Below are 26,747 nucleotides of genomic sequence, written 5' to 3'. Positions count from 1 at the left end.
TATCCCAATATTCATAACACAACAAAAATAATCAATTTTTAACAACATAACGTACATAATTATATAGATAAAAAATCTACTCAACAAGCAGCAACTGGAGAACACACACATAAAATACAGTTTTAGGTATGAAAGCTTTCAGAGCTAGTGGCACCTTCTTCCGGCAGAAGGGTTGAAGGGTAGGGAAGAGGGGTGAAGGAAAATGAGTAAAGTTTTGAAAATTCCCCAGAACCTCAGGTCAGGGGACACTTACTGGATGGGATGAGAAGGAAAGACAATATTCATATTGTTATTTCATTCTGGATTTTCTATGGTTCAACTATACATGTGCCATTTCGCAACAAAATACTGTGCTACACATAATTTATACGTGGCAATGATGGTTAAGCTCCATTACTGTGGACTGAATTACAAGAAGAAATACAAGACACATTTTGGGCTTTCACTGAATTTCAATTTAAGCAACACATCTCTACACTTTCATCAGTATAACTTTTTATCAACTTCATTTTGAATGCCACAGTTGATAAAAACGTTATACTGATAGACAGACACATTAGGACTTTTAATGACCCTACAATAGTTATCGGAAATCTGTGTGTAAACAACACTGTCTGTTAAAGAGATTACATAGTACTATGGTCTCCACTGTCTGTATTCAAATAGAGGGAAAAAACATTGAAGTACAAAAAGTTTCTTTTTATCAACTCAATTAGTATGTACAATATTTTGTATCATTTTTTAAAAATAAAAGTAGATTTACATGTAATACTGAGACTATATTAGCATTTGTACATTGTACTTTTTCATTATCATTCCAGGTTTCATTGGATGGCGATCTTCCCTGCAGTCTTGCTCCCTTGAGAAAGTGGGTCCATTCTACATTAGCCCAGTTCATACAATTGAGCCACCAGACCTGCCAAAACAGAAACCACAGATTACAATTTTCATAGGCTGAGCCTCAGTTTGTAAGTAACACACACAAAAAAAATCATTTGATAGGGCAAGAAAAAGCTGTCTACCGTGTTCATGACAACATTGTAAACATAATATAGATGAATCTGTAAGCTTCACAATGATCTTATAAGCAGTGTAACTGAGATTGAACTACATTTTTACACTTGGAGTGTTCTAGTAAATAGGAAACTAAAGTATTGTTCTTCTGTAGGAAGTAAAACAGTAAAGTTTCAACAGGAGATTTTTCTTCGATATAATGCACTCCTTTGATGTCACACTAACAGTGTATGGTATATTTATTTGCTACGATACGAGTAACATCAAAATGAAACAGTCATGTGGGAAGGTAGAATTTCAGCACATAAAACTTTACATCTAAAGTGGAAGGTGGTACTGCAGATAGTAGCAATAGTAGATCATCTTCTCTCAGATACATTACAAATTTTTTCAAGCATGCTAAGAGGTTAGTAATGAAATTTAGATGGCTGAAGCTGTGTAATGGGGCACTGCAATATGATGTACTGCACAACAATTTTGCTTAAGTGCAGGAAAGTCTCCATCTAGTATATTTTTGAGAGTCTCAATAAACTTGCTTTCAAGCCACCAATTACAGCTCTCTTTAAGGTATGATTTTTCTGTTTACACTAAATCTATACAGTTGTAACTATCATAAATACACAGAATGTTGAGCTGGACTGAAACTCTCTGGACCTAGGAGGGGGTGATCATTGTAGTTGCCAACTCAAATTATACTCAAGAACACATGACGATTCCACGAAAGCATGCAAAGGCTCTTCAGATTACATCAAATTTTACCGAGAATTTTAAAATACTGAATGTGAAGGCTGTGTATTCCCTTTAATGAGGTGTGGGTTTCATGACGGCTGCTTGTGCTGAAGAACTGATGTTATGATTGCACTGCAGTATATATTTATTTAAAAATATAAATTAGCCAGACACCACTCACAATATAGTATCATTTTGTTCCTCTCAACAGCTACTTGACACAGTGTCTATCAACCTCAGCATGCACAGAACAGCATAAAAGATTCTGCTGCAGTCCATGAGAAAAATTGATGTGTTTCAAATCTCACTGTGGGGCACTGCAATCAGAACAGTTAATTTGGAGTTGGTATCTCTTGACATTAAGACAAAAATTGATAGGGCCACCTAATTCTTTGGACTAATCACAATGCTGGCACACTTACTTAAGCCTGTATTACCTAACTTGCCTTCACACATGTCTTATTCTAAACCAGACAGGAAAACATACCCTGAGTGCTAATTAATAGTCTATCAATTTTACAGAATTGTGCTCTACATTCCTACTTTACAAAACACACATATAACTGATTGGCACAATAATGTTGGAAAGGAAAATTGTGTTTACAATGATATTTAAAATTATTTGCTGATTTTGTAGGTTTACAGAGTTAATGAATTATGGAGTAAAAAGAAACAACTTTGTTCAATTAAGATAATCAGAAATGGCTCTTTATGAAAAATAAAGAATATTCCAGTATGGAAACAATATATACATTAATAAAAAATCTCAGTTACTTATTTAGCATAGCCTGATTTTTTAAATATACAGTAATGAGATATTCAAAGAAAAGTTATTAACTTACAATAATAAGGTATCTTGAGCTCTGTTATAGCTTTAAAATATGTTTATAACCAGGTGACATGTATTATAATAGTGCTAATATAATAAACATGTTCTGTATAAAACCTATATTCATTTAAATGTTAGTACTGGAACAAACCTTTTTACACCCCAAATCTTTTCTTTGCAAGTGTTGGAGGCAACTGTGAAATTAGGGTGGATGGGCTTACTTCAACAACAGCTAGTACGCCATCTGCCAGCCACTCTAAATGAACAAGATGCTGCAACAAAGAAAATTGGCAGCTTGAGTAACCAGTGTTTGAGCTTCAGTATGTGTGTGTGTGTGTGTGTGTATCATTATGGCTGTTACATTAACACAATTGCCACTTCTAAAATCTGTTACCTGATGTTAGAACTATGGCTGCACCATGAATAATGTTTATAAGAAAATTAAAGGTAACATAAAAAAATAGCTTGTAGCTGCTATAAACAAAAGTTAAGCTGTCTATATTTACTTCCTTTTCTCTCCACCAGGTTCACTTCCACCTCAGTTTTTTTTAACTGTATTAACATGTATGCTTGGAGCTTAACAGTCATTTTAGAATTTCCACCATGATCTGTATTTTTTGATCAAATTGATTTAAGTATACTGTAAAATACTTTATCTCTGATTTAGACAATGTGAAAAGGAGGAAAAGGCCAACATTCACAGAGCCCAGAAAACACAACAGTACTCACTTTGTATTTTTTAACAATGTGAAATGCGTGCACTATTGATGCAGCAGGTGACTGGCGTGAAATATTACTGTCTTGACTGTCTGAGGCAGGTGAATCTATTCTTGGTATTTTTGCTTCATTTGCAGGCAGTTCCTGGAATACAAAATAATGACTGTAGAACAAGACTAAGAGCAGCAGGAAATTATACTAACCATTTAGTATTTTATAAAAATATAGTGAATACATTTTAAGCATTACTCCAAAGAATCAATAATGGAGAAATCATCAAAAGAGAAATAACAGTCTAAAATCAATAACTGTTGCAAACACGTATTATGTTTCATTATTCCAGAAATATTATCTGCAATTAAACAGGGTCACTTTAAGTAATTCCATGAGTTTCACTTAGTACATTAAATCGTGAGAGATCTTTAGTCATGCATTCATATTATAAAGATGCATCACTTACCTTCTTTTTGTCTACAATACAGAAGGTGCTGTCATCCTGTAACATTATCATATCTGGGTTTCTACTGTCAAATATGACATTTGTTACCGGGAAGTTCCGCGACAGCCACTGCTTGGGATGTCGACCGTCAAGATCTCGGGAAAACTTTGTGAAAGCTTTCCGTCTTAGATCATATTCAGTAATCTGCAAAAGAGCGAAAGAAGTTTTTCTCTACCGTATAGTAAGTGCACAGACTCACAAAAGATGCTTGAATCTATCAGTTACTAACCTTGTGATCTGAATACACCACAACAAAATTATTGGTTTTACTAATGGCTGCTGCAGTTGCTGGACAGCGATAATGAGGAAGTGTCACATAATGCTGGAAAGAAAAGCAAATTAAATCGAAAATACCAAACAGAGATTACCATATTGTACATCATGGAATTTCCAAAGCATAATAATAAAAGAAGGCAAGGCAAAAAATATGTGTACCATAATTAGCTGTACCTGTCTTCATAGCCAAGATTGCTAATGTATGCACATGTCGTGGTGCTCAGTTCAGAGGTAGCTAGTTCAAATCCTGATGGTGAACAACATTTTTGTCTTCATTATGTGACCAGTATGGGGAGGAAAGATAGTGGCAAAAAAATCCTGATTATGGGGCATTGTACCAATGTGCTGGGTCAAATTCTGAATCTGTACACAATGTCTCAAAGTGAAGGCAAGATACAAAGTTGATGGTGAGCTATATATGTCAATGAGAACATAGAATTTGGTATTATTCAGGAGTAGTTGGCTATGTCTCTGCACCAGATTCTCTCTTCTTCTTTCATCAACAATGTGAACACAAAAATAATAAGCCACATGCACTCGTCGCATCACTTATACTCGAGAGATACCTTTACAACACAACTCTCACACACTGTGAAAGGAGAGGTGCCCCTTGATGCAAAGTAATAAAATCTTTCCAATTGTATCAACGAACCTATCTCTAGGGAATCACCATGCCAAAAAACTCATACAACTTTATATCAAGCTGCATGGAAGGAAAATGATTTTTCCCATCTGGTTTGATACTGTACGGCCTTGCCGTGGTGGATGGGCTTACCTAACTAATAGTGCCACAACTGTCGAAAGCGAAACTAGTGCGGTCATACACATTACACAGTACAATTAGTTTAAGGTGCAACTCATACCATGCGATTCACTTGCCATTTGTAGCCGAATCCATCTATGTTATAATGCTTAAGGTGCCATCCATGGGGAAAATTTTCATTAATGAAAAAAATTTCCCCCTCCCCCTCATACAGTTCCCCTCTTCTTCAATATTGTTCTGTTCAAATTTGACATCATTCTGAGCAATTACTTTTTAACTGGAACTTCAATTATAAGCACCCTCTATATTAGATCTAATGGCAAAAAATACACTTGATCACTGACCATAAAGGAAATGTAGCAACAATGATTATTAAATACTAAGGGCAACAAAAACATGTACAAAGAATTACATATTCTATAGGCTAGATAAAGTGGTAGCAGTGTCATATCTCAAGGAGTAGCTTGAAATATTTAGTTCTGAGCAGGAGCATGCAGAACAAGTGTGACTCAAGTTTACAAAAGTTGACCAAGCACCGAATAGTTATGTACCTGGCAGAACAGTACGTGATAGGAGGGATGCTCTGTGGTATACAATCACTATAAAGAAACTTCTAAGAAATGGTGACAGTTGCATAATCAGTGTACAACACAGCATAGGATTATAAACAGAAAGATGGTGTATGAAGTGAGTATGCTGTCAAAGGGGCAACGCATGAGGCAGTCAATGAATAACTTAGCAGAATCTTGTCGAAAGATCTCTCATTAAACCTGAAGAAATTTTGGTCACATGTCAAGGTTGTCAGTGGCACCAAATGTAGTGTCTTGACATTTTTGAATGAAACAGGAACCAAAACTGTGGGTAGCAAAGCAAAAGTAGAAATGTTAAACTCCACTTTTAAATGTTCTGTTGAAAAGGAAAATACAGAAGCAGTTCCACAATTTCCTTTTGTGCAACTGCAAAAAGCTGAGTGTTATAGATATTAGTATCAGTTTCACTAAGGAACAGTTCAAACCATTAAAATTAATGAATTTGCAAATGAGATAGTCAACAGGTATATTGTAGAACCCTATAACAAATAACTGTGATCACTGGTTGCACGACTTCTAGCCAAGGATCAAGGCTACATGTGGATATGGTATTTTTTATTTCCACAAATTATTTGACTCAGTATGAAAAAATGTCTATTAAGGAAAGTATTATTACATTGGTTAATAAACAAGATTTGTGAATGGATTGAGGATTCACTTAAAAAGTTTCAACAGGTAGTACCAACTGAAGAACTGTCGAAAGCGAAACTAGTGCGGTCATACACATTACACAGTACAATTAGTTTAAGGTGCAACTCATACCATGCGATTCACTTGCCATTTGTAGCCGAATCCATCTATGTTATAATGCTTAAGGTGCCATCTATGGGGAAAATTTTCATTAATGAAAAAAATTTCCCCCTCCCCCTCATACAGTTCCCCTCTTCTTCAATATTGTTCTGTTCAAATTTGACATCATTCTGAGCAATTACTTTTTAACTGGAACTTCAATTATAAGCACCCTCTATATTAGATCTAATGGCAAAAAATACACTTGATCACTGACCATAAAGGAAATGTAGCAATAATGATTATTAAATACTAAGGGCAACAAAAACATGTACAAAGAATTACATATTCTATAGGCTAGATAAAGTGGTAGCAGTGTCATATCTCAAGGAGTAGCTTGAAATATTTAGTTCTGAGCAGAAGCATGCAGAACAAGTGTGACTCAAGTTTACAAAAGTTGACCAAGCACCGAATAGTTATGTACCTGGCAGAACAGTACGTGATAGGAGGGATGCTAGATTGTAGAACCCTATAACAAAGAACTGTGATCACTGGTTGCACGACTTCTAGCCAAGGATCAAGGCTACATGTGGATATGGTATTTTTTATTTCCACAAATTATTTGACTCAGTATGAAAAAATGTCTATTAAGGAAAGTATTATTACATTGGTTAATAAACAAGATTTGTGAATGGATTGAGGATTCACTTAAAAAGTTTCAACAGGTAGTATCAACTGAAGAATTTAGGAATATTTTTTAGCCACAAACATATTGCACCCACAGGGGCCCCAAAAACGAGATTAGATTAATTACAGCAAGCACAGAGATATCTGAGCAGTTGTTCTTCCCATGGTTGATACTCAACTGGAGCTGGATGAAAACTTAACACCTGGTACAATGCTAAATATACTCTTCATGCACTACACAGTTGTTTGCTGAGCATGTGTGCAGATAACCAATAAACAAAATCCCTGAGTGACTCCAGAAAATACTGCCTATCAGATGAACTTGACAGCATCTTTTTGGCTCTAAGTTTCTGGCTTCCACAAACAGCAGTTTCATTTCTGATCTGAAGGGGTGGACCCACATTAACAAATTTGCAAAAAATCACACAGATACTTTTTAACACACTCCAAACATAGACAAAAATTTTGTTTTGGTCAATGTGGCAACAACTTGCACCCTTTGGCGTCAGATATTTCATATACCTTTTGTCCCCTATCATCCAAAATTTTATTGTTCAGAGAAGTACAGCCTATCTTGAATTTACCCCCTGTATCTTAACTGTTGACAATGGAAGAGTAGATTTCTTATAAATTTTTACCAACTTTGGACGAAACACTGTGTGGCACAGCGGAAGAAAAGCAGGACAGTACATGCCACTCAATCAATGAGATCAACGTCACTGATGCACAGGGTGAAGAAATTGTTTCTTATGCAGAGGTAAGAAATAAAAATATAACTTTTGTTATGTGGTGTGTTTATTACTGCAGTCTCTAAAACATTTAGATTTATTTGGAATAAAGTGAAGTTAAAATGGTTTTTTAGCTACAGAAATTCAGTTTTATGAAATTGGAACAGTTTTAATCTTTAGCCACTGGACAAACTCTTTCCTCAGATGTAGAAACACACTCACATTTGTATGCACACCACTCACTCATACATGACCATTGTCATCTCTACACACTTTTTCTACTTCCTGGTGCTTCCTTGTCAAATTCCCAACAGCACACACTTTAAACCCACTTACCACACACACCATGACACACTGACTTGCCAGTCACCCTGTAGCAACCATCTCTACTGCTCACAACACACAACAACCATAAATATTGCGCTCTGTGTCCCACATTCTCCTCTAATATAAGTATTCCTGTATCTTTCCACTACCTCCATTGACACAGACAAATTTCCCTGGCCCTGTCTGCACCACATATATATTCCTACTCCTTGTACCTAACAGACCTGCTGTACACCTTGTCTTCAATATAGCCCCATAAAAAGGAGTCGCATGTGTTCAGATCTGGAGAACATAGTGGCCATTCGAGGCCCACGTCAGTGGCCTCTGGTTACCCCAGAGCCAGAATGCAGTCCCCAAAGTGCTCCTCCAGGACATCAAACACTCTTCTGCTTTGATGTGGTTGAGCTCAGTCTTGGATAATGGGGATGAAATAATCTTCCAAAGCCTTCACATACCGTTCGCTGGTCACCCTGCCATCAAGGAATATTGCACCGATTATTCTGTTACTGGACATTACACACCACACAGTGCCCCATTGAGGGTGGAGAGACTTCTCACCCCTGAAAGGCAGATTCTCAGTCCCCCAAATGCACCAGTTTTGCTTATTGATAAAACCCATCCAACTGAAAATAGGCTTTGTCATTAAAACAAACCATATTCACATCAAAGTCTTGTTCATCAATTCCGTAAACAATGGTGTTGGCGAAACAACTGCTGTTCCATGACCCTGGGGCTTAATGGCTGATGGGTTTGAATTTTCTATGGGAAGAGATGCAGGTCTTCAACAATAATTTGTGGCTGGCAGTGTCTCACAGTTGACTGCCACCCGTTGTGCTGCTTGTCTGATCGATGTCCTGGGGCTGGGTTGAAACACCATACTCGTCTTCTCTATGTTTTCATGTGTTTTCACCCTTTCTGGGCGACCAACACTGCCAGCACTGTCATCACGACAGACACTGCCAACACTATCATCATCAAGTTCTCTCAAACATGCAAATCAAATTCTTGATTGTTAGCACACTTGGACCAGTTGTCTTTAGCTTGAACTTGGTCACAAACTTCCTTTGAGCCAAAGTTGGGCTGTTATTGCTCACATAGTAGGCCTTCACAAGCACTATACAGCCAGGCACGCTGGATCATAACATTTTCATGTGCAAATGGCTAACAACAACAAGGCGCATGCACATGTGCATGCTGATTCCCGTCATGCCCTGTGCAGTTTGAACATCCTAAAACAAACCATTCAGAAATTATGAAGACTTTATTTCATACTGTTCAATAATTGTCATCCCGTGTGTGTGTGTGTGTGTGTGTGTGTGTGTGTGTGTGTGTGTTTTCTGTGTCTATGGAAAGATTTGTCTAGTAGCGAAGTCACCTTTCAAATATACTTTAAGTGTTCCTCTCTGTTGCCCAACACCTCCTATGTGGTTCCATTATTTAGTTTTAATCCTCAAAATGAAGTGTTCATTTTCAAAGATCATACCATAAATGTTGATAAAACCCGGATCAACGTTAATTAGAAAATGAAGCTTTTCATTTTTGGCAATGAGTTAATTACTGAAACAAATCATATGTAGCAAATATAAAACCAGGTAAGTTTTAGTAGGACTCGCACTCTCAGGGTTCAGTACGAACATTCTGATGAGCGTGTTTGCAAGTATCAAAACACATGACATAAAGGGCAGTATTCTCTCACTGCAATGGCTTAGAGGCTTATATATTTTTACACCATCAAGGGTAAGGTATTTGCCATAAATCTGGACTTTGACACCTCTATCTCTTCCGAGGAAAAGGCTCTTAATAGACACAATAAAGTGATCCCATAAGGGTTCCGTTTTTACCAACTGAGGTATGGAATGCTAAAAAAAAGGAAGAAAAATAGGGTTTCACGTATCATTGATGACAAGGTCATTAGAGATGGGAGCACAAGCTTAGAATGAGACAGCCCTTTTCAGCAGAACTATTCCTATATTTGCCGTAAGTGATTTCGGGATATGCCATAAAATAGGATTTGTGAATTATTAGCTCATTCACCATCAGGTCAGTCAATTATGAAATCCAAAGATATATGAATGCAAGGAAAAGAAAACAGGGCGTACACACTTCTCTAGCAAGGAAGAAAGTGGAGGGGAGAGGGAGTGGGTGTACGAGTGGGAGCTGAAATTAACTGTTAACACGTAACTATACCAGGCGTTTTCTATGCAAAATGGAATGTTAGGATACTGGCAGCATGAGGATCACATACAACAATGGCAAATAGAGAATAGCCGGTTAATAGATATGTTGTTTGGAAACATTACACCACAACAACAACAACAACAACACTGACACTCCTGCAAAGTAATAGACTTAGGATTAGTGCAGTGTAAATGAACTATACTGAAAACAAAAGTATAAATTATCTCCAAACAGAAACTAAAATCATATGAAGAGAAGAAATCTTCCACGCAAATGCATACACATACACAAATGTTATGTGGGACAAATGCGCTAGACTTTGTAATCAAATGTTCTTATAATCAGCAACTGAGAAGGAAAGGTTATGGGTAACAAAATCATATAGGGATTAAGCTGTATCAAAATTTAACAGCTTTATTGTATAATTTTTTTCAGAAATAAGAGTTACACATTGAGTCCCATGTCATTCAATGCATTATCTAGTACAAAAGATATTTCACATGATAGAAAATTAATCAACCTATCCTTAATTAAGTGCATTGCACAAAATTTTCATAAAATTTGTGGAATTATACACAATCCAATTACCACAATCAACATGGATTCGTGTGCTATTGACCAACAAAACTTCAGAACTGTGTTTCTTCAGAGGCAACACATCATAACATTGTTCCTGAGTACTGGAGTATTAATTACTTATTGTTCACTATTTCTTCAGCACTGGCTGCATATTACAAGTCTCATTTTTCAACAGTAAACCAGTTAACAGCAGTAAATGGTCACAGGCTTGAAAAATACTAATGCATTTATGTTGATGTAAAAGAAGATATCATGAAACTCAAAAACTTCATACTGACATTGATTTCAAATGACAAGTATTTTACTTACTATATGCATCCAAACAAACTTACTTAGATGACAGAATAGTAAGATATTACATTAATACTACTTATCAAAACTGCTAGGCAAAGACTCTGGTACATAAAAAAGCATAACTTGTCATGTACAACAAAACGATCATACAGTTTCTTTTCCCTTTTGTTTACAATAGAACATATTTTATATATATGGTTTATTACCTTTCCACTCTGAAGGAACCATACTGCAATGTGACTTTCATGGTCAGCAGCAAATAAATATTGATCATCTGGAGAGAGGCCCAGCAGGAACACAGTGTCAGTATGAACTATAACAAGAAAGCACTTTAACAATATTTTAAATTCTTTCTAGCAGGTGAATATAAATTTTATTAGTAGTTTACTTCTGTTCTGTAGCAGAACCCACTTTAGATCTAATAGATCACACCTTTATGGCACTTGCAAGCAGCACCATAATTGCAGTAGCCACCCGAAAGATCGCGGGATGCGCACATCGGCAAGGCGCGTCACGGACAGTAGTTGCCCAAGTAAAGTCTCGCCTACCAGAGGGCATGTGAGAATTCAGCCGCGCCCTCTGCCGACGGAACAACAACAACAACAACAACAACAACAACAACTCAGGCAGCACAGGCCGTGCCCAGCCAGTTCATATCGGGCATGCCTAGGAGACAGTTCCCAGTCTACACTAGGTGGAGTGCGGCAGAAAAGTGAGTCATGTTACTACACAATTGGCAACGAGTAGGGTCGTTCTTTCGCGTGTTGCATTGTTGTTCCTGTTTCGCAGCTTCTCCACAGCATGGAGGATTTAGTGCGGGTTTTGGCTGAGCAGCAGACAGAGCTCATGGCAACCATGAAACAAGTGCTTCCGGCATTGCTCTCCACGCAGTCTGCTCCAGCGCCGTTCCCTCCTCCCTTTCCCCCGTATGACGAGACGGCGGAGGATTGGGACGCATATGAACATCGCCTTTGGCAGCATTTCCAGGCGTTTTTATGTTGCCAATGCGGAGGTATGTCGTGCTCTTTTCTTGTCTTGGATATCTCCCTCGCTGTATCAAGATTTGCGGCAGCTAGCGCTGTTGCAGGAACCCTCGTCCTTGTCTTTCGACACCTTGTGTTCATTGCTGTCTTCCTATTATCGCCGCCGCAAACATGTTGTGGCTACGGTCGAGTACTATCAATGCAAGAAACACCCCATCAGTCTTACCGGGCGTGGGCCGCTATGCTGCACGGTCTTAGTTGCAAGTGTCATTTTGTCACGGAGCAGTTGGTTGGTTGGTTGGGTTGTTTGGGAGAAGAGACCAAACAGCGAGGTCATCGGTCTCATCGGATTAGGGAAGGACGGGGAAGGAAGTCAGCCGTGCCCTTTCAAAGGGACCATCCCGGCATTTGACAGAGCAGTTGCGAGAGTCATATGCCCACGTTATGGTGCGTGACGTCATTGTTCGCTCGGCCCCTGATAGGGAGGTCTGGCAATGGGCCCTGCAGTTGGAAGACCCTTCCCTTGAGGAAGTCCTGTCCATTGCTCAATCATATGAAGTCTCTCACGCTGCAGGTCAACAGTTGGAAGAGTGGTGCGATGTCGCGGCAGTTCAGGGTGGCGCGGCCGCGTCCGCCGCATCCGGGGTGGACGTCGTGTGAGCGGTACAATCCGGCCGTTACGGCCGCTCCCGCACAGTGCGTAAACAGAGTTCTGGCCACCGGTCCCTGTTACCGTCCTGTGTGTCGTGCTATATAAATCATGATCGGTCAGAGTGCCCCCAGCATTGGGCCGTTTGTTGCAAATGTAATAAAAAAGGCCACATTGCTAAAGTTTGCCGCTCAGCCTCAAAAGAATCGAAGGAAGCAGGTACAGAGGACATGGACGTTGACATTCAGGAAGTTACATCGGGCCAGGCTCCGGACACATCGGCACACAAACTCTTTATCGAGGTGTCGGTTCGGTTACGCCGATTGCAACTGCAAGTAGATACGGACGCGGCAGTTTCCTTGTTGAATGCACAAACTTACTCCAACCTTGGGTCGCCCCCGTTGGCACCAGTTTACCGGCATCTACGTGGTTATGGTAAACAGTTCATTCCCGTACTGGGTCAATTCACTACCGACGTTACTTACAAATCAGTCACTCGGCCTCTTACTTTTATTGTTGTCAGTGATGCGAGCTCCGCTAACCTTTTTGGATTGGATGCCTTTCAAGCTTTCGGTTTTCCTATCACAGACACCATACAGTTGGTCTCCAAAGACGTTCCCTACCGATCACTGGAATCTTTGATCTCTGACTTTCAGGATATCTTTGAGGAGGGCGTGGGGCGTGTTTCGAACTTTGAAGCTCACTTAACGTTGAAGGCATCGGCTCGCCCACATTTTCTACATGCGAGGCAGATCCCCTTGGCCTTCCGCCCTCAGGTAAAAGCAGAACTAGAAAGGCTGACAGCCCTCGGTGTCGTTCTTCCCATTTCTTCTAGTGAGTGGGCTTCGCCCCTCGTTACTGTCAGGAAACCCTCAGGAAAATTACGTCTTTGTGGTGATTTCAAGGCCATCATTAATTTCCAATTGGTGGTGGACACCTATCCCTTGCCTCGTTCTGAGGAATTGTTCTCCGCCATGGCGGGAAGCCAATATTTCTCAAAAATCGATCTTTCGGAGGCTTATCATCAGATACCGCCTGGCAGTCATCAACATCCCGTTTGGCCTATACCAATACCAGCGGTTGGCCTTCGGAATATCCAGTGCCCCGCCGATATTTCAGCATTATCTTGAGAATGTCACGTCAACAATCCCTCATTGTATTAATTACCTGGACGACATAATTGTCACAGGCCGCAGCACGAAGGAACACTTGCACAACCTTCGAACCCTCTTTCTCAAATTCAGGTCTGTGGGCCTGCGTTGCAACCTGCGTAAGTCAAACTTCTTCCAACCATCCATTGAGTATGTGGGCTACACCATCTCTCGACACGGTGTCCAGCCGCTAGGAAGTTTGGTCCAAGGTATCGTCGACCTTCCGCAGCCCATTTCGTTGAAGGAGTTATAAGCTTTTCTAGGCAAGATTGCCTATTACCACCAGTTCATTCCCAGGGCTTCCACCATAGCCCACCCCCTGTACTGCCTTCTGCGCAAAGGTGTTCCTTTTGATTGGTCGCCTGCATGCGAGCGAGCATTCACCTCGTTGAAGGGCCTCCTCATGTCAGCACCTTGTTTGGCTACTTTTGACCCCAATAAGCCAATGGTCCTGGCTACAGATGCTTCGCAGTATGGGGTGGGGGCAGTCCTGGCCCATCACAATGAGGATGGCTCGGAGCAGCCACTGGCGTTTGCGTCTAAAACTCTTAGTCCCGCGCAGGCCCATTACTCCCAGGTGGAAAAAGAGGCTTTGGCCATTGTCTACGCTGTTACCAAGTTTCACCCTTTCTTGTATGGCAGGAAGTTTCAGTTAATCAGTGACCATAAGCAATTAGTATCATTATTTGGCCCTGCCTCTAAGATTCCGGATAGGGTGGCCCACAGACTGCAGCGCTGGGCCTTGTTTCTCTCTAAGTACCATTATGACATTCATTTTCACCCTACTGGACAGCATGCCAACGCCGACGCTCTTTCCTGTCTTCCGGTGGGCCCGGATCCTAAGTTCGATCGGGAGAAGATTATGTGTTTTCATTTGGATGTGGCATCCCGCCAAGCGGTTGATGGCTTCCCAATCACTAGTTCTAGAGTCGCCAGGGAAACAGCAGCTAACCCGGTTCTCTGGCAAGTAGTTCGCCTCGCCTCGTTCAGCAGGGGTGGTCGTCCCGACCTCCAGGTCGGGCCTGGGCCCCTCTTCGTAATTATTTTGTTCTACGAGACCGCCTCTCAGTCTGGGAAGGAGTTTTCCTTCTGGCTACAGATGATACAGCTCCTCGCGTGGTTGTTCCTGCAAGTTTGCGAAGGGTGGTCCTCACATTACATGAGGGGCACTGGGGTGTTTCCCATACTAAAACCTTGGGTCGCAGGCGTGTGTACTGGGGCCTGGTATTGACAGAGAAATTGAGCACTTGGTGCAAGCCAACAGGCATCTCCCAGGTCAGCGTTCTCTTCATGGCCGCCTGCAACCCAGGCATGGGAACGTGTTCACATAGATTTTGCGGGCCCATTTCTCAATGGTTTTTGGCTCATTGTCATTGATGCTTATTCCCGATGCCCACATGTGGTTCGCTGCTCCTCAACCACTTCAGCAGTTGCCATCCAGGCACTAGCAAAAATCTTTTCTGTGGAAGGTCTGCCAGTCACTCTGGTATCAGACAATGGACCTCAGTTTATTTCGCAGACCTTCCAGGATTTTTGTAGGCGCTTCAGTATTCGGCACGTTTTCTCTCCCCCCTTTCACCCACAATCCAATGGAGAAGCCGAGCGCATGGTGCGCACATTTAAGATGCAGATGAAAAAGTATGTGCAAGAATTTCCTGCGGAGGAGGCATTGACGTTTTTCCTGACGGCATACCAGACCACACCAATGGGAGAAGGCAGCCCCGCAGTGTTCCTCCATGGGTGCCAACCTAGGACACTGCTGCACCTCCTCCGGCCTGTTCCTCGCCAGTCTTCGCAAAACGGGGTACCCGGCTTTCCACCGGGTATGTCGGTCTAGGCATGTGGGTTTGATCGCAATCCATGTTGGATACCGGTGGTGGTCCTGTGTCGCAATGGCTGCTGGCTCTATACCTTGCAGGTGGGGGACCAGGAGGTACGTCGTCACCAAAATCAGCTACGTCCACGTTTGGGGATCCACCCTCCGACCCCTCAGGTGCCGGCTTCCCCATTGCCGGCAACCGTGTTGTTTTCTCAGGGGACACTACCACCCCTCCCACCTGTGACTCCACCACACTGCGAGGGTTCTCAGCCTTGGCAGCCTCCAGTAGCTCCAGCACCGGCATCGCCATCGTTAGAGATGCCCCAGCGAGAGCCGGCCACCCTTGCGGGGCCGGTTCCTCAGGAGGCTGGTTCACCAGTGGTCGTCCCTTCCCCATCATCACCACCACTGGGTATTGCCCCGTCCGAGGTGGACCGAGATCCGGCGTTCGACGGCTTGTCGCCCGTTCTGTCCAGGGCTCCCGTGGTGGGACGACGGGGGCCTCTTTGTGTGGGTCACTTCCAACCGTATTCGAAGGTTCCGGCTCGAGGGTTGGCGGATCACCCCGACTCCAGCCTTCCAATGGATGTGGAGGTCATCGCTACTGCACAACCCTCCACCTTCAGACGCAGTGGTTCACGGTGGCTTCACTCCCCGAAGGAGGAGGAGTGCAGTAGCCACCAGAAAGATCGCGGGATGCGCACATCGGCACGGCGCGTCAAGGACAGTAGTTGCCGCAATAAAGTGCCACCTACCAGAGGGCACGTGAGAATTTGGCTGCGCCCTCTGCCGGCGGAACAACAACAACTCAGGCAGCGCGGGCTGTGCCCAGCCAGTTCGCATCTGGCATGCCTAGGAAACAGTTCCCATTCTACACTAGGTGAAGTGCGACGGAAAAGTGAATCGTGTTATTACAATAATAAATTAAAACTGCTTTTCATAAAGAAGCACATAAACAAATACTGGTCAAATATTAACATGTTATCATTTCATTGAAAGTTAAAAACAATTATTAACTTTGAAAGAAATCTTTAAAAAATTAGTGTCACAGAAAACTGAATCAGCATGTCTACATTATGAACACTATGTCACAATAAATTTGAAGAAAACCAAAGCATTACAATAAGATACAAGAAATAAAAATCTGATTACAAGACTAGGAAAGCTACAGCACAAAAGAAACTGTTTTTGACAGAATAAGAAAGGATTCTTATTGTTATGATAATGTAAAGTTCTTGTTGGAATAAGAATAATGAAAGAAGTAAAGGTTATAATTCGCTGTACATTTGAGGTGTTTTGAGTTGCTGAGAGAGAGGTAAACAGGACTAAAAATGTTGCTGACAATGACAGTACAATGTAGGCAGATGGAACAATGTAGTCATGCAAGTGTGTTATGTGTGTGTATGTATGTATACTCTGCATTACTTACCTCTGAAGAGCATTGTCTACAAGATAAGCTGAGTTTTCAGTTTTGTTCGTGTGACAATTGAGCACTCAACTATATGGCGAATTCTTAACTTTCATCCCTCCATTATGTATAAAACAAACATATTGGGTTACTATACATTATATTGGGTATGACTACTTGAAAATTATAAATGACAAAATGTAAATAATGCCCCATGATGGACAAAGCAAATAACTGACCAGTCTCTTCAATTTTTCAACATCGTTTCACATATTTTTTTCTTTCAGCAGTTGTTAATCAGCTGTTATACTTAAGATATTTACAAATTACGATGCTACTCCCGACAGTACATAACCTATGTCAACAACTGCTAAGAATCTAATGATCAGGATACATCAATAATATTGTTAAATACTCATACAAGTGTACTTTATTAATGTGTGTATGTATGTCTACTGCTGACAAAGGCCTTAATGGTAGAAAGCTACCATTGTGTAAATCTTTTTGTTGTGCCTATTGCGACTAAGCATCTCCGCTATATGGTGAGTAGCAACTTTCCTTCTCTGGTATTGTTACATTCCATCCTGGATTTTCCATTGTTTGATACGTTATTAATCTCATCATCAAGTGCACAGAAATTAACTTTTACACCCTTTATTCCCATGGATGTTTTAGTGCTCCTCTGCTACTACACGATTCTATGAATGTGCACAAATTTCTTCTCAATTACTTCTGGGGAAATGGGCTAGAATACAGTTTAGGATCACTCCTAAACATCTCACCTAACAGTTAAGATGTTGATGTGTTGACAGGTAAATAAGAAAGTTGTGAAGGTTGTTACTTTCAATCCAAAAACATATACATTCCACCAAAAACTTTCCATTGACACTTTTTTGAGTACAATATAGAATTGTTATAGTTATTTTGTTCTCGAATGAATCTTTACTGGACTGAAACAGCTAGCAATGTTCCCAGCCAGCTTCTGAACAGCTAAAAAGTGAGTTTTAAGTCTTCTTATGGACATGGTCATACAATGTATCATCTCGAAAGTTACTACACAACATATGTTTACCTACGCAAATATGAGGACTTATATTACTATGTTCCTTATGTTGTAGAACACAAATTATTGAAAAAGAAAAACAGCCAGTGACTTTGTATCCAAGATCATTGTGAAAGAAGGTATGTAAAATCATTTAAATATATTTTAAAATGTAAAGACACCATAAGGAACTTCCTCATGATGTGTACTATTTCCGTATAATAGAAAAATTGTTTACATTTTATATGGCAATATATCATGAAACAAAGGAATGAAAATGTGCCATATATTTGTTTAAATTTAAAGTGCCCTGGACTGAGTTTCTTGGGCATTCCATACGGGTAGTGAATCCATCAAGTCTGACAGACAAAGTTGAATTCTGTGCATCACTGCCAATGTCAATTTTTGAGTTGGTAGAACCAATCTGTTTTCCTGAATTTCCGTGATATGTGGTTATTAAAGCGTAACTGTTTGCCATGGGCTGGTTATATACCTGTTTCCCTACTGCATGGTTTGTCTATTCCACTATCATATTTGCCTCATTTAGCAGTGTGCTGTCATAAACAGCAACTTTTACAGTTATAGCAACTATGTATTCCTGTGGCAATACCAGCCATACAAGAAAGATGTCTTAACACAGTAACATCGAAGTCTCTTCCACAAAATGTTATCCACAGAATGAAAAGTCTTAAAAGGACCACATGAAAAGAAAGCAGCATAATTCTAGTTCCTCAGTTGTCATAAATTTTCATCTTGGGATCAAACATGGGATTATTTAAAAAAGCTCTTTTTTTTATTGGGATCAAATGTGGGATTGTTTAAAGAGGGCCAAGAAAGTTAATGAGTATTTATTCTCAACAAGTAAAAAATATGACTTTTTGGGCTTAACAGTAACTACTGTCAAGAATCTGAGCAGTTAGTATGCACCGATGGAAAAAAAAAATTTGCAACACCATGACAGAGTTACGCAACACAAATGAAACAAAAGTTGGTAGGCAAGTTTCTACATCTGAAAGATTATGTCTATTCAAATTTCACACTAGTCGCACCAGGGTAGCGCTAAAACACCACTGTGAGAACCCAAGAAAACTTTTTTTTTAATTTATTAAATACATGCTCTAACGGTCGTGTGCATTAGTTACCTTCGAGACTGGACATGGTGAGTTGATGTCAGTCAAAAATACGAGGGTTGGAACTTAAATAGTGGCAACTATTTATTCACAACCGATACAAAAGAGTTACATGTTTGCACCTGTTACTGTCCTTCAAAGTAGTCACCAGTGTTGTGTAGAACCCATTGCCAGTGGCATGGAAGGTGTAGTATACCATTAGCAGAGCCTGTTCTGTTGTTGACGTGAATGGAGCAGTCTAAAGTTATGGTGATTCTCCTGTACGACTGTGATTGTGTTATCCTAACGCATTACGTTCATCAACAGCAGACCATCAGCGTACATTTTTGGAGCATCACCTGCAACCAGCTTTGCAAAAGAAGAGGTGACACTTTCTGCGCAAACCACCCATCAGTTTTCCACAACAATGTGCGGGCGCATACAGCACAAGTTGTGGCTGCTCTGTTCGGTCGATGGGACTGGGAAGTACTGTACTCCCATGACTTAAGTCCTTGTGACTGATTTGATTCCGAAGATGAAGGAACCACTTCATGGCATTCGCTTCAGAACTGTTCCAGAGATTCGACAGGCAGTAGACCGCTCCATTCGCACCATCAACAGAACAGGCTCTGCTAACGGTATACTATGCCTTCCACATTGCTGGCAATGGGTTCTACACAGTACTTATGACTACTTTGAAGGGCAGTAATAGGTGCAAACATGTAAATCTTTTGTATTGGTTGTGAATAAATAGTTGCCACTATTTAAGTTCCATATCTTTAAGGCAACAAAGACACCACAATCAATGCCTCACTGAATTTGAATGAAGTCCTGTGATAGGGTTATGAGTAGCTGGATGTTGCTTCTGTGATACTGCAGAAAGACGGTAGGAATGTAGTCACTGTGAATAATGGCTGGCATGAGAATGTATGGTTGCAAGACGACCAGGCTCCAGATGGTCACATGGCACTACCTAGAGGGAAGTCTATTGTGTTCAGCATACAGCTTTGGTGCATCATACTGCATCTGCAGCAGCAATCTGTGCAGCAGTTTGCACCACAGTTACATGACGAACGGTTACAAATTGGTCATCTCAAGAACAGCTCTGAGCCAGACGCCCGGCAGTGTGCACTCCACTGACCCCAACCCAATGCCACTTATGACTTCAGCAGTGTCAAGTGAGAGCTCACTGAGGGAGGGGGAGGGGGGAAGCAAGGGGGAGACCTGTTGTGATTTCTGACGAAAGCTGATTCTGCCTTGGCACCAGTGATGGCCATGTGTCAGAAGGAGGTCAGCTGAGGGCCTGCAACCAACCAGTCTGCATGCTAACACACTGGACCTACACCTGGAGTTATGGGCTGAGGTGTGATTTCGTATGACAGCAGGAGCACTCTCATGGTTATCCCACACCACAGTCGACTACAAATTTACGTATGTCAATCTGGTGATTCGATTTGTTGTGCTGCCATCCACGAACAGCATTCCACAGGGTGTTTTCCAACAGGATAACACTCATCCACATACTACTTTTGTAACCCAACATGTTCTACAGAGTATCAACATGTTGCCTCAGCCTGCTCAGGCACCAGATATATCTCCAACTTAACACATATGGGACATCATCGGACAACAACTCCAACATCATTCACGAACAGCATTAAAAAGGGTCCCTACACTGACCAACCAAGTGCAACAGTCATGGAACTCCGTCTCATAAACTGACGTTCAGCACGTGTGCAACACAATGCACATACATTTGCATGCTTGCTGTCTACATTTTGGTGGTTACATCAGTTATTAATGTACCAGAATTTCATATTTGCAATGGCTTCTCTCACACTTACATTAACCTGTGATCTTCTGATGTTAATCACTTAAATATGGTATCTAGATAAATGTATTCCTGAAATTTCATTATTTTATATCAATTATTTTTAGTATTGTGATTGTTTTTCCTTCAGTATATTTCATAAATTTAACACCATGTTCACACGTTACATGCTGAAAGAGCAGTATAACTTTAAGAAGGAAATTACCAGTATACTGAAAGGTGCACTGTAAATTTCAGCAAATGCACAAAACTAATTGGTACATATAATTACTTATGCTTTTGATGAAATATTCTGATTACTTACGTTTTTCATGAATTGGTCTGAGACAGTATACCAAACATGGTTGATCAGACAATTGGAGAACAACTATTGCTCCCTGAAAAGTTGCTATTATAAGTCTTGTACTATCATGACTGAATAGGAGATGATGAGCTGGTTCACACTCATCTGGCAAATGTTTCACTTTTTGTAAGCTTATGTCTTCATCTTTCTGCAAAAACAAAACAAGTTTCAAGTTACACAACTGCTTTACACACTTTAATATTTCCCAACTGATTGCAAAAATAATTACTTAGTTAAAAAATGTATTATTGCAAATACTGAGTAAAATCTTGCTCACAAATAACTCCCTTGGTAAATATACTGTAGCTACTAGATGTTAACAATGTTTATATGATAACTAACGCACTTCATTTATGAAAACACTGGACAGTCATTTTTGAATGATCATTGGAAGCTGGTGATTAATGTAAACTCAATATGTTTTACTTTAAAATGAATGTTTTACTCTAAAGCAGAGTGTGTGTTTATTTTGAAATTTCTTGGCAGGTTACTGCCACTGCGTGCCACCAGAGTGAAACCTGAAAGCTTTACTCCTATGGGAAACACAAGGTTCTGGGTACAGCTTCCAGTCTGGCACACACTTTTAATCTACTAGGAAGTTTCAAAGCACACACATTCTGCTGCAGAGAAAACAATTCCGTCTCAAAGTGGCCACTGACCAACACTCCGGATGCCTTCCTTCAAGGGTGCTAATCTGACAAGTTTTGAAGGAGAGCCTCTGTGAAGACTTCATATAGAAGAGAGGTCTGGTACAGCTGAAGTTCTGAATGTGGACTGCGAGTCATATATGGTTGGCTCAATCAGTAATGGCATTCTTATGAAAGGGACAACAAGATCATTGGAGACGGTGTTGTAATTCAGCTTGTTCAACAACATAGTTTTTGTGAAACACAAATACTGTACAAATAAATCACAGAAAGTAAAAGTTACTGACTCTTCTGGGCATACAGAACTCTGGAAGTTGCTGAATAACTCACATCATAGTGCACAGTACTGTTTATAGCTTTGCCTAAGAAGTACTCCAATACAAACTGCCATCCCACGTATCTATAATCTGCTGGTTCTTTCACTGAAAACACAGCTGTAGGATGAGTGGTGTGTGAGTAGAGTACAGCATTAGGCAGAAAGGCAAATCTGTGTGCTAGGCAAATGTCACCAGTAGGTAACAAAAAAGTCTAAATTACAGTCCAGGACACAGCCATGTAATGCAAGGTTTTCATCAGTCGATACCCAAGAGAGCTTGCTGTAAACATTGACTACTTGACAAATTAAACTGTAATGGTCCACAGCAGCACTTAAATCTGCCGCAAGTGTTTTGTCACGTGACCTGGCACCAGCAGATGTATCCTTCTGCACCTAGCGAGCTTCCTGAACATAATGCATAATATACAAGAAGTATTAAGATACATAACACTACAGTTCAGCTTCTGAACTTGCCTTCAGTGTTAAATCAGTTAATGAGTACACAATATAAAGAACATTACAGAAGGCACCTCCTTGAATACACCAACCACATGTTATTACTATCACTGAGATTTATACTGCCTAGCACTAACAAAGGACACAATGTTTCTGTCTTTCTTTTCCCAAGCATTTATCCCGCCTACTTTGGAACCCAATCTTTAAGATACGGCAAAATTTATCTTGTTACTTAACTTTTTAATGGGATGCCCTTCTTGTTGCCACAGTCATCAAGGTAACATAAGGCAGGGAAGTCAGTGTGAATTCTGTCTGTGAATCGTGTAAACTTTGTTCTGAGTGTCATTGCATTTTAAATGTTTGTATATTGTATTCACTGATGTGGAATTTTGGGACCAGCCCTGCATTTGCCTAAATCAGCATGCGAAACAGTCTAAAAACTGCACTGAGGCTGACCGCCACAACAGCCCACAGTCACTAATCAGCCAAGCAGATTTCATCCGGGTTCGGCTCCCATCCCTGTCTCACAAGTTGGTGCATTGCATATTATGCTTTATGAATTAGTCACTAATAATGGACAGTATCAGAATATTTCTTCAATACATTCTCCCATCATGAGGGAATGAGACAGGCAAGATGTAATGCTACTTACATCAGCACAATTTTTGGATAGTTTATTCCACTTAGTTATCACAAATCGTCTCTGGTTACCCAAAATTTAGGCTGATATCAGATTTATTCGTAAGAAGGAATTAAGTTTTCAGTCACAATATTGGAGTAATATACTGGGGCAGATCTTCAGTAGTCACTCAAAGTACTGAGGTGAGAATGACGGTGACAACACTGATCAGAACCTGTAAATAACACATTCAATTCTGCAACTGGCTACACTGTAATGGTATTAAAGAGTTCAGTACGCTGTGTATTTGCATAGAGGAAGAGAATGTATGGATTTTGTAGCAGAATTACACCAGTTTGGAGATACTAGCTAGTACAACTATGGATACCTGCTCTCAATGATGTAGAAAAACTTTGTGAATACTAAATCTTATCTCAGATCACAATTATATGACATTATAGCTTTGTCAGGAAGGGCACTAATGGTATTCTAGGGGAATATGGTACTTCACAGTGACAGGTAGTTAGTTCTGGTATTCTGAGAGGTTGGAGACGAGACAATTCTAAACTTTTGTACAAGCAAGTCATCAATAATTTGTTACTTTTAAAATACTACACAATTCTGAAATCAACATGCCACCTATATATTACACTCACATTCACACTGCTTATACAACTAAACCGTCATCACGTCTCACCATTTATTAAGCCCAAAATGCATTGCATGAATCAAAAGAAACAAACTTCAGGGTACGAATAAGAGTAATTCTGATTAATTTTTTAATGTTTCTGGTATGATAACACATAGCAAATTGAACACTAAAACCTTCTTTAAACACGAGCTTTTTGTTACATGTGTGTCCAGTTTAGTGACAAGTGTATAATTATAATCTGCAGAATACTGGAAAATCCTTAGTGGAATAACACCCCCTCCCACATACACACCCACCAACAGCTAAACTCTCTTCAGATCCTGAAGACAAACTGATCAATAGGTTTGATTGGTTCTCTCAGATGGAATACTCTCATGAAGTAATAAGGTGCTCAACATCATATTTTTGTGTCTTTTCACCTATCCCATCCTTCCAATATAACAGAGCTGTGGTCTCTTCTTGTATTTTTTAGCACAAATTGCTGATTTTGTGAAACATGACTTGATACCATAGTTGGTAACGTTTCAGATTATAATTCAAAGGTTTTTGCATTTAATGTGAGTATATGTAGTGTGCAAGAGAAATACAACTTAGAATGCATATTAAACAATGTATGCCTCCACACAATTTGTCTGATGGACTGAATCTCTGATTACATAAATCCAAAGTGCTATACCACCTCCAGAACCACACCTAATAAAACACTGTTGTTTTCAAGTCAAACAAGATGTTGATGACTGCCTCTCTTTACCAGTTTTGTGCAGTATATTGGATTTATATATATTTTATAATAGGAAGTATGACTGCACATATCAATGTCTTTTTTGTCAAACACTTTATGACAGTTTATTTTCCAGCTTATTTGAGAGTATTCAGCAAAAACACAAACTACTAAAGAAAGCAATAACTTGCCTAGATTTTACGAAAACTGGGAATACACCTAGTTATTAGGCTGCCGTTTCCTGCAATGACTGAGGGATAATATGGAAATTAATACGGCAGATATCAAACAATTTCAAAGTTGCATGCTGCACTGCAAAGCCACGTAACAATATCTGCCCAAATGTTGCACTCCCATGATGAAGTGGTAATACTGAATGTCAAAATAAAGTTGTGATTGTTCTAGTAAGAAGTTTTTTAAATTTTTACTTGCTGGATATCTTTCTTATACGTATCTCTTATCACTACACATTTCATTTATTTGGTTGCCTAACCATCATCAACTGACTATCAGTTTATAGTTTTATTCATTACTGTGTTTGCATTCCCACTGCATATTCTTTTCATTGTCTCTGGGGTTGTGTCATTATTTCAATATTGCTGCACTGTGTGGTGCATGCATTGGGGCATAGTGGCCGGCACTGATTGCTGGCATGCTGCAGGCCACCAGCTCAAACCCTGTCAGTAGCAATTATTTGTCATCTACAATTTATCATTTCTGGAAAGATCTTGAAATATCTTATGTTTATAACATCTATATACACGAATATTTTAGTTTGCATGTATAGGAGCACTCTCCAGCCAAGAGTTCAGTTCAGTTCAGTTCAGTTCAGTTCTGCTCTGTTCTGGCTGTACATAGGTGTTCATAATAAATGTGCTTTTGATGCTAAGTGTTGTACTTCATTGATGACGTTGCTTTCAGATTTGGACTTGATTTGGGTTACGGTGTAACACTATCTGGTGAAGATGCTGGTACTCCAAAACATACACATCACTGTGGCTGCAATTAGGCAACAAAAAAGCTGTCACCTGTATGGACAGGAACCAGAATACAATCAGCACATTGTTTTCACAGTCTGTATATTCAGGAGACCAGTGGATCCCAGAAAAGAGTTTACCAGCTGCAGGTCTAGCAAGCATCACTGTTTTCTGGAGACACTGGTCAGGACCTCATGAAATGTCTGAGAAGATTCAACCAAGTTGCCAAATACAACAGGTAGGATGACATGACATGTTTGACAAATGAGTTCTTTTACAAGGATGGCACAGCCCAGCAGTGGTTCGCAAACAACAGAGACAGACTCATTAACTGGGATAAATTCCTAGCTGAACTGATGTAGACGAACTAAATATTTGGTCATGATGCCTTTGGTGTGCCACCTTGATGTGCTTACTATGCTTATTGTAGCATACTGGGGGAACACAATAATTTTTTTTTTCCCCCGAAGACATTTGAAGAACAGCTACGCTGCCTGACAACAGTGTTCAGAGTGCAAACCTTTGCCTAAATTAAAAAACCAACTCTTTGCCACTGAAGAAATAAAATTACCTCCATGGCATCTGGTACCAGCCCCACGAACAGCAGCACCTACCCTCCAAACTGGAATCAACCTCTTGCAGAAGTTCCTAAAGTCGACAAATGCGAATCAATGGATAATAATCTGCACTGTCTCATCTAATATGCAGACTTAAGAGCTGTGCTGGCTGAAGAAGCTCAAGAAATTGCGAAGTTCCTTGTAAAAGACAATAATCTGAGGCACAGAGTGCCCCATGTGATGATATCTGATCATGGAATAGTTTTCCAGTTGACTCTAGTATCATAGACAATTTCACATTGCGGCATCAACCACAGTATGACAACTGCCTATCATCCACAGATGAATAATAAGACATCAGTAGATATGCTCTCAATGTACATTGATGTCAAACAGAGAGATTGGAGGTGGGGGATTTGTTTGGGGAAGGAGACCAGACATCGAGGTCATCGGTCTCATCGGATTAGGGAAGGAAGTCGGCCGTGCCCTTTCAAAGGATCCATCCCGCCATTTTGCCTGGAGTGATTT

General features: G+C 40.3%; 1 protein-coding gene across 1 annotated transcript in view; it reads right to left on the bottom strand.

Annotated features, from left to right (window-relative positions):
* Positions 1 to 678: 678 nt before the first annotated feature.
* Positions 679 to 26,747, bottom strand: part of LOC126473245 (U3 small nucleolar RNA-associated protein 4 homolog) — a 75,931-nt gene continuing 49,862 nt past the window's right edge. The window contains exons 10-16 of the mRNA XM_050100164.1: positions 21,236 to 21,422; positions 11,146 to 11,252; positions 4,018 to 4,110; positions 3,750 to 3,932; positions 3,302 to 3,433; positions 2,724 to 2,844; positions 679 to 916 (exon numbers count right to left, since the gene is read on the bottom strand). Coding sequence (XP_049956121.1) covers positions 2,728 to 2,844; positions 3,302 to 3,433; positions 3,750 to 3,932; positions 4,018 to 4,110; positions 11,146 to 11,252; positions 21,236 to 21,422 — 819 coding nt within the window. The 3' untranslated portion in view covers positions 679 to 916; positions 2,724 to 2,727. The remainder of the gene's footprint in view (positions 917 to 2,723; positions 2,845 to 3,301; positions 3,434 to 3,749; positions 3,933 to 4,017; positions 4,111 to 11,145; positions 11,253 to 21,235; positions 21,423 to 26,747) is intronic.

This window comes from Schistocerca serialis, chromosome 4 (assembly GCF_023864345.2).
Source record: "Schistocerca serialis cubense isolate TAMUIC-IGC-003099 chromosome 4, iqSchSeri2.2, whole genome shotgun sequence".
In the NCBI taxonomy this organism is placed as follows: Eukaryota; Metazoa; Arthropoda; class Insecta; order Orthoptera; family Acrididae; genus Schistocerca; species Schistocerca serialis.
Note: the sequence above shows the minus strand (reverse complement) of the source record. Positions and strands in the feature narration are given on the sequence as shown.